The 9,501-nt window shown below is 45.2% G+C and overlaps 1 protein-coding gene across 1 annotated transcript; it reads right to left on the reverse strand.

Annotated features, from left to right (window-relative positions):
• Positions 1–8,118: 8,118 nt before the first annotated feature.
• On the reverse strand, positions 8,119–9,282 carry LOC103797463 (neuropeptide Y receptor type 2-like). The gene has a single exon (XM_009069680.1). It carries the CDS (start codon positions 9,280–9,282, stop codon positions 8,119–8,121), a length of 1,164 nt encoding a protein of 387 aa, XP_009067928.1.
• Between the last annotated feature and the right edge of the window lie 219 nt (positions 9,283–9,501).

Genomic DNA, 9,501 nt, shown 5'->3' on the forward strand with positions numbered 1-9,501 from the left:
CTGTGAGGGCTTGAACAATACTGCAAAGTGCTACTGCTTTTACCCATGCAGGAGCAGCCATCAATGAGTCAGAACATGGAAATAGCTCTGCTGACAGCGGAACAAAGACCCTGGTCTCCTGCCATGGTGTAGAGGCAGTCATGGTGTTTGGAAAAGAGCAGTTCCCAATTATGCATTCCAGTATACAGTGATTGCTCAGAAAACCTAACACTTCTGCAGAACCTTTTAACCTCCTTCAGCCCTTTTGTTCCCTGCAAAACTTTGGACTGTTGAACACAAAGTCCAGAGGAAAGCAGCAAGAACAAACAGAAGTACAGCAAATGAACACTGTGAGGAGAGGCAGAAAAGAATGACTTGGTTTAGTCTGGAGGGAGTTGAAGAGATGCATGATAATACCCTTCAAATATGTAACAGTGAGTTATAGAAGGTAACAAATTATTATCTGTGTCTGCCAGGAGACAAGAAGTGATAGGTTGCAGTAGGGGAGATTGATTGTTCAAACATTAGGAAGGACTCAGATTTGACTGTGCAGGGAGCAGATGAAACCTCCTTTACAGAAGCCTTGGAAGAGGTGAGGCACCCTATGATCAGGAGTGATTTAGCCACAGAAATTCCATCTCCCTTATATATATTTCCTATGATCTTTTCTTATACTATTCTTATAGTATGTACCTGATGGAAATATCCCAGAACCTCTCCCCACTGTCTGGGAGGAGTATGAGCAGTGCTTTCATAGCTGCATTTCAGAGATACAAGTTCTTGCCAGGCTGTTCTAGTTGCTTGGCTTGTAGTGAGATTAGCTCACGACCTTTTAATGGCATAATTAGAAAAACCAGGATCCCAAACAAACTATTGGGTATTGATGAGCCAACTCTCACTGATGTTACATGAAGCCAATTGGAATTTCATACAACAGACTGCGGTGCTGAGCAGACCTTACAAAGACCAACGAACGCCATGCATTAATAAGACTTTTTTGCCACTGTAGCAATCTCATGTTATTGCACACATGGAAGCTACAGACAGTTTCAATCAATTCTTGCCATGCTAGTTTTGCTATTATAGCTTTACTTAATTGGTTACTGCGGGGTTGTCTTGGTGAGTTGAGATCTGCACTTTGAAACCACTAGATTCTTGTGTCTAACCTAGGAAAAAGAAATGGGGTTTCACACTGCCAAGGTGTCAGTAACAAAACTGGACCAAAAATGCTCAACCACTGCATAAATGCATTAGCTGGGGTCCACCAGCACAGCCATCTGCTGAGCTCAACCCTGGGGACTGGCTCCCAGCAACTGAAGCCCTATTTTAATAACCAAGTCTGGATTCTTGTCTGAAGTCAACTCCCACCGCAGAAGGCAAGTCAAACTCTACTCTGGTCTCATCGCCTGGGTTTGCTGTCCCTGTGTGTACCCTCACCAAGCTCCCTCCCCAGTTTTCACATGCAGATCTCTTGCTGATTCCTCTATTGAAGGTTTTTGTTTCTGGTGCTCAAACCTTGGCTAACAGGAGTGCAGCCATGCTGTGTGCTGATTGCAGCTGGCAGGTGGATTAGAGCCCATTCAGATGGCTATGAAATGCCTCTGTGAGACAGAAATGGTAGAACAATGGATTATTTCACCATGAAGAGCCCAGAAACTGATGCAGACAGTCACGTTGAGGAGACAAGCTGAGGAGGAGCATGCAGACATAAAGCAATTTTTGCTTCCAAAAGCCCCATGAGATCTTCCCAGCTCAAAGTTTTGGGGATCTGCTGCCAGCTCCCTTCCTCCTCACCTAAGCTGGTTGATTTCTCTGAGGTACAGGATGTTCTCAAATTTTTCCAAAATACGTGGGAGCGACAGTTGCCAAGTAACAAAACCTCAACACTCTTTTCCTGAAATGCATATTTCCTCATTTCTCTGTTTCATGGAATGGACAGATGAAGCTATGATTTAGGATACTTGTCCAGGATCAGGATCATTTGAACTCTATTTCTGCCCATGGACAAATCTTTTGGATACAGAGTTCAAGGTGAGGACTGCTCTAGTGTCTCTCATCTCCAAAAACAAAACTGGGGATGCATTTCATGATTCACTGAACTGACTCAGTGACCAGTGCAATGAGATTTCATTAAGAATATAGTGACGCTGCAGCCAAGGAGAGGCAGCCTAACATTTTATCAAGGTGTCCTTCCCCCTCACACAATGAAAAATGCTCATATGGTTGATCTCAAGCAAGGTCAGAACAAAGCTCATAGATCCCACTTCCTTCATACGAATTATGAGCAAAATTCAACTCATTGTGGTATTTGTGGAACTAAAGGATGTCTCCTGAAGGACAAACAAGATGATGAGGGATGAAGAAGATGTCTTAGGATATGTGACTTGAGCTAGGAGAGGAAAAGCCTAGAAAAGGAGGACAGCACCAAGATTTACAAAGTGAAGAAGGCCTGGGTAAGCTCTGGTTCAGCTGCTCTTCACAAAGTCTCATAGTACTGGAACCAGCAGGAAGTCACTGAATCTAATGGGGGGGGATTGGTTTTAACAGATAAAAGAAGGTACTTTTTTACACTGTGGGGAGTGAACTTCTGGGACTGGCTGCCACAGGAGGCTATGGAAGCAGACAGAATTGTCAGTCAGGGAGTGATTAGACAAAATCACAAACAAAAAGTCTAGAAATGGACACTAAATGGCCTAGGCAGGGATGTTCCCTCTAATATCTCTAATCCAACAGCTGTGGCTGCTGCTAGGGGAATGGACTACTAAAGTGGAAAAACAAGCATGCTTTCCTTAAATAGCATCTTTTATTGGCTCAGTCTGTGTCAGAATACTGGACATGATGGGTCCATATTTGCTGTTATTTCTTACTTGTCTCTAATTTGATTGAGGCTCTGTTCTTCCTGCACCATGGCAGAGTTCATTCCACTTTTGATGTGACTCATCCTGGTCCCAATGGAGCCAACAATCTACCCCAGGTTCCATGAAGAACCCTATTAACCTCCAGATTTTATGCAGGGGCTCATCCTCTCCTGAATATCTCGAAATCTTGTTCTGTGACCTATTGTCCTTCTTCCTTCCACGCAGCATCAAGCAGCACCTTGTAACTGAGCTGCCTGTGAGTCTTGAAGATGAACAGTGTCTGAAAGTTTGTGACAATTAGCAGAGTGACACAGTAACAACTCCATGCCTGTGCACCTCAATAAGCTAGTTATAAACAAGAGGGTTTCTCCTCTAATGTTCCCAGTCTTTGCTGGAGACAACTGGACTAATGAAGGACTCCTCCTGTGAGCTCCATGAGGCATTTGCGCTATTCCTTCTGCACTCATTACACTGAGCAGAACCTGGAGCAGAAAAAGCATTCTTTGCTGGCTATATATCATGAGTGACACTAAGGTATTGCTATTAGCAGCAGAAAAATGCTTTCCTCCCCCAACCTCAGCCAGCCCCATATATGTACAACACTTTGGCAAAGGGTGCTGGGGTGCCTGGATGGAAAATTAAATAGAGGTTGTGTTGTCTGAAGATAAACTGGTACCTCCCTCGGCGTGAATGACTTCGTCTATTTCTGATTTGTCTTTTAACTTACAAAGCACTGAGACTAGAGATAACGATGAGCTTTAAAACCCTAGCCTTCTTCCCCTCCCAGGCCCTCCTGAACAAATCCCGTCTCTGAAATGAGCTCAAAGAGAAGATAAATGTTCTGGCAGTAATATGCAATATTATTTTTGGCACTCGAAGAATCTCAAGCTAGATAAGGGAAAACTGAAAGGAAGACAAATCTCTTTTTTTTTTCAAGTGCAAGGGACCAAATTCTGCTCACCCACATGAACCCAGAATCCTTTCTTTTTCTCTGGATTATTGCAGTAATTCCTGATTTTCACCAGGGTAGCTGATCCTGGGGCCTTATTTAAAACCCATCACATTCAGACACCCTGGTGAAATCACACAATAACAGAGCTGAAAGACAAAGACACGCAAAGGCAGCGCCAACTCCCCAGCTCCTGCCCAAAGGCTAATTTGGTTTCGGACCATGTTAGCTGTAACAATGATAAGATTAACACCTGATATCAAGGGAAACGCTGAGCTGTCTGTGACTCCCTTCAGCAGAACCAGCCCCTCCAACATATTAGCATATGTTAGAGGAACGGTTTCTCTCCTGGACTAGTACGTATTTCCCTGCAGAGCCTTTGTGCAGAGCTTAGAGCAGTGTTTCTGCCATACACTTGTGGGTGTATTGAATAAAACATGTGACATTTGACATTGTGTGCTTTGGCTGCCATGGGTAATGGGAGAGGGCACATGTTACTGCAGGGCAGAGCCACGAGGGGATGGACCTGGCCTTTCTAGGAGCAGGATGAAGCACAGGCAAATGCAGGAGTACATCATGTCTTTGGTTCTGACAGAGACTGAAAGACTCAGCTCACCCCGCACTGATCTAAGTGCCGGCGAGGAAAAGTAAAAAGCCCAAACCTTTGCTCTCTGTACATGCATTACCTTGTTACAGATGCGTTTGCTTTGGAAATCAAATGGGAAGGGATTTTCAGAACAAACTAAGTGTTTTAGAGGCAAATTTTCTAGTGCTCAGAGAGGCTCCTGTGTCCAAAGCACAGTCTGTGCTCTGCAAATTTCAATGTGCTTTATCAAGCCTGGAAGTGGGATAAAAGACTCTGGGACTCAAGAGCTCTCAGAGCAGCCTGTTACAGGGAACAACTGTTATTGATGCTGCTGGTTTCAAACTATGAAGTTGCCATGTCTCAGCTGTTCTTGTCTTCAACTGGCATGTGAGGAATGGTGCATGGGATAGCTAGAGGCATCCCCATGTGTGGTGTCTATTCAAAGTTAATAATTTCCTGGGGGTCACTTGGCAATTAAGAACTGTTCAGGGGTACATTTTATAACACATACAAGATTTGTATGATGTGACTAGAAAGATGTCCCAGCATGAGAAATAGGGTGTTTCTAAGGGAATTCAGAACCTCCCTCCTAAAAGCTGTGAAATATCCTCAGGTCAGTTAAGTGAAGCAGCATTTTGAAAAGGATGTCAGCAACAATCACGAAGAGGCTTAGAGGAAATTTGTTTGGCCACCAGGACCAAGGCAAGCTTTGAAGAAACACTTGTTCATTTTCAGTTCTGTCACCATGTTTCTGACTCTATAACAAAATACCTTATCCTTGTCAGCTGCTGTGCCAGTGACATGAGTCAATTCCATCCCACATCAGTCACACCAGGGCCAGCTCTGCAGAGAAGAGCTTGGCTTGGAGGGCATACCCTGATGCACCTTTGGCAAGGAGCAGGAAGTGGGAAGATGACTCCAAGATTATCTGTAACTACTAAAGGACCTGTCCTGAGCTCTAAATAGTTCAAAACTTAAATTGTTGCTGTCTTTGGTTTCATAGAGCTGATCATGGCACTACAGCCATCCCTAGCAGAGTGTTAATATTTGGGGAACCTTTATCTTCAACAGATTCCTGTTTCATGGAAACAAATCAATTCCTGTCTTCTATGCAGTCATGACAATCTATATCATACTATTTATTTGCTCTGATCGCCCTTTGGTAAGAAGCTTTACTGGTTTCCCTGCCAGCAGTGGGTATGGAAAGTTGTAACTTTTTCCAATGGCAAGGAAAAAGCAGTGAGTTCACAGGCATAAATCCATCAGTGAAGCTGCACAAGTGTATTAAATAGAGCAAACAGAACTTCGCTGTTACACTTAAAGTAAATAGTTTCTCCTTCTCAGTTTGCTCCAGCATAAAAATCCCTCTGTCCTGTAAATGCCACTGCCAGTATTTATTTGTGAAGTGCTTGGATGTGTTTATTTATTTATCCATATTTAGTTTAAAAGTCTGGGCTCAAAATTAAACAGTCATTCATAATGTCATTATCTGCCTTGCTCCACAGTCAGACACTATGTGTGGTGTCACAGGACAAAACCTTTGGCAAGGCCCCTAGAAGAGCAATTTAGCTCCTCATCCATCTCGGCTGGCAGCATGATTGGCTTCCAAGCTTGCACTGCTAAAGTTGTTATTTTACTCTGACATGTATTATTGAGTGCTAAATCACTTTCTGAAGTGTTTATTGGTAATAGTTGGATTCTTTCCACTCATTTAAGCTGCTTTCAAAACATAAACATTTCCTTGTATCTTGAAACTTGATGGGAAGATGGGGAGAGTTCCTCAGGAGGATGGATTGTACAAATGACCAGCTCATTAGGTAGGGACAGAATTTACCAGTGCTGTGGAGGAGAATACCCTCCTCCTTCCATCAGGATGAAATGGCAAACTCCCACTGCCACTCCACAGCACTTCAAATGAGGAAGGTTAACTTGTGTCTTAATTTTCCCATCATATTTTGGCCTCTCAGGAAGCAGATGACACTTTTACTGGAACATCAGTGACTTTCTGACAGGATCTTCATAGATCCTGAAGCTCCCTGACATGAAAACCAGGCTGTGATCTGCAGGATCAGGTGCTGAGGTGGCTACATGCCCATACTTTCGAGTGTGGAGTGTGGTCTGCAGCCCCTGCCTGGCAGTGATGTCTCTTGGGAAGGAACCAGAAACCACTTTCTTGTACCGATTTAGGAAAATGGAACAGAGGATCAGAGAGCAGGAATAAATAGTGAGATTAAAATCTAGTGTGGCAGCTGGGAGCTGAGCTGGAGAATAAGGGCTGCAGGCAGGTCAAGCTGGGGAGGAGGCAGGAGAGACAGATTTTCAAAGAAGCCCTTTGGCAACTGATCTCTTGAGGACCCAGAAGTCACAGCCCAGCAGCCTGATTCAGGCTGGTGCACTCAGTACTGCAGGTCCTCTTACCTCTTGTCCTTGCTCCAGTGAAGACCTACAAATTAAAGTTTTTATTTTATTTTTAATGAGGAGGTCTGTTGAGTCTCTTTCCTGCATCTGGGAGTTACTTTCCAATCTGATGAACACTGACTTTTAGAGATGACACCGGTGACTGGCTGCTGAGATCACAGTAGCAATCAAGGCTCCTTTGATGGCAGAGCTAAAAATACACTCCCCAGCTGACACAGCCTTCAGGAGGAGAACATACAGTTTGGTTTGGAGGAATATATCTTGCTTTGTCTCCATGTCTTCTTCTGCCAGAGGACACCACATCTGTGGCAACCATGCAAGCAGGTTACATCTGTCTTCTGAACTGTAGCACCCATGTGCAGACCCATGCCACCTCCAGCCTCAGCAAGAGGAAAGCTTTAATCCCTCTGAGAGCCTTGGAGAATGATGTTGTTGGCAGTTTTGCCTCTCTGGTCATGTTGGCACCTGTCAAGTTACTGCATGACAGGAGACACATCTTGAGGTCTGGAGCAGATTGCATTTGCCAAGCCCTTAGGTTCAGTTTCAGTCCTGTTGATCAGCTGCCCCAACTCTTTCCATTCCTATGTGCTTCTTTGCCTGCTCTGTTCTCTGCTAAACCCAGGGCACTGGCTCACAAGCCCTGGCTAATGAGATATTCCTTAAACCCTGCTGTGGCACCTGTAAAGAAGACCGTGGTAAGCAGTGCCACTGCCACCTCCTGGGCTTCCTGAGGACTAGAGCTCATCCCGTGGGTTGCAAATGCAGATTCATGCAAACACTGGGCAAGAGATCATGGATTGCCCAACTTCAACTTGCACCAGCCAGCTCCCTTCCCAGGCCAGGGAGTGAGTGATGGCACTAGCCAGCTGGAGTTTGTGTAAGAGTGCACGTCTCCCTCCCCTTGGAGGCATGGGCTAAAGATGGAACATTAAGGCTTTTGGGTAAGAGATGTACAGATGAACAATCACACACAATAATGGTTCCACGTTCGTAATGTGCAATGTGTCAGGGGGTGAAAGGTTGAGCAACCCACTTTGGCAAATGGAAATAGCAAAAAGGGTGTATTTTTCTGGCTAAATGAAAGCCTTCTCTGTGTGTTATTTTTTCATGCTTCTGCATGTATAACTTGAAGGCAGAGACAGGAAAAATTCATTTGTTTGATAAGACAGAAATACACCAGATTTATTGTTTCAAGAGATACAGGGGGGTATTTCTACATGGCTGCTGTAGCTGTGATTGGCAGCACAATGTTCTGTCAAAAAAAGGCATTCACCTAAGAATGTCTCTGGGCTCAGTCAGCCTCAGTCCTGGAGGAGGATGTGCCATCCCTAAACCTCTGTGGGCACGGATCCTTTGCCAGGAGTCTGTTTGATGCTCCCATTTAGGGTATTTGCCCTGAAGATGTATGACCTGCCTCTAACTGAGCCTTCAGTGTGGATGGTTTCTGGCTTGTTCTGGCAACGGAAGAACATAATGAAGCCATTCCGGTAGTTCTTGTTCATCCACCCATAGAGCAGAGGGTTGACAAATGTAGAGCACATGGCCCCGACATGGAAGACAGTGTACAAGAGTTTGTACTCATGGAAGATAAGAACCAGATCAAGATCAATGGCAAGTTGGAATATATGGAAGGGGAGCCAACAGACTGCAAACACCACAACTACCATCACTAGCATTTTGGTTGTCTTCCTTCTCCGGCACTGGTTTTCATTCCTAGAAGTGGGACTGACATGGTTTTTCAGCTTGAACCAGATCCTGGTGTAGGCATAACAAATAATTGCAAGAGGGAGAACATACTGCAGGAGAAGCATGGACAGACTGTAGATGGTGGCATCTCTGTTGTTACCAGAAGGCCACTTTTCTGAGCAGACAGCCATTTTGAGGTTGATGGATGGGATTTCCTCATATCTGTACTCTCTGAAGATGGCCAGAGGACCTGCTAGGACAGCTGCTGCCAGCCACATGACAGCTATGATGGTGAAGCTGAGCCTCTTGGAGATCCTGCTGTCCAGGTGGAAAACGATGCACCGATACCTATCCAGGGCAATCACAGTTAGGGTGAGAGTGGACACATGGACACTCAGAGCTTGAGCATAAGGGACCAGGTGACAAAGAACAGCTCCAAACTTCCATTCGTCCAGCAGGGTGTACACCAGGGTGAAAGGCAGACAGAGCGTGTCCACCATCAGGTCTGCCAAGGCCAGGTTAGCTATGAAGAAGTTGGTGACAGTCCTCATGGTCTTGTACTTCACTATGATGTAGATGACCAGGGAGTTGCCAATGAACCCCAGCAGAATGATGAGGGAGTAGGCAGCAATCAGAACAACCTGGACCCCCAAAATCTTGGTGCTGTCCATCATAACACTGCGGGACCCAGAGAGATCCTGGGTAGGAGTGACGAAGTCCTCAGCATGCCAGCTCTGTGGCAGCTTCTCATATAATGCTGTCTTCTCCATGGTGAGAGTGCTGTTGGCTCCCTGAGATGGTCCCATACCTGGCCTGAGGTTTATGATCAGGAGGAGGAGGTCTGGAACACAGACACACAAGATGTTAGAGCATCTGCAAGAACTGAGGCTCAAAGGGCATGTCCTATGTTGCACCTTGGCTAAGCAGCAGCAGCAGTAGCATCCTCCCTCCTTCTCCCACACCCCCAGCCTTCCTGACACTGAATGTTCCTCAACTTACACCTCCAGTTAGTGCCTATGCTCCAG

Source organism: Acanthisitta chloris, unplaced genomic scaffold (genome assembly GCF_000695815.1).
Source record: "Acanthisitta chloris isolate BGI_N310 unplaced genomic scaffold, ASM69581v1 scaffold18022, whole genome shotgun sequence".
Lineage (NCBI taxonomy): Eukaryota > Metazoa > Chordata > Aves > Passeriformes > Acanthisittidae > Acanthisitta > Acanthisitta chloris.

What these genes read in the sequence shown, in the direction of transcription:
- LOC103797463 (XM_009069680.1), bottom strand. Translation starts at nt 9,282, where the DNA reads ATGGGACCATCTCAGGGAGCCAACAGCACTCTCACCATGGAGAAGACA.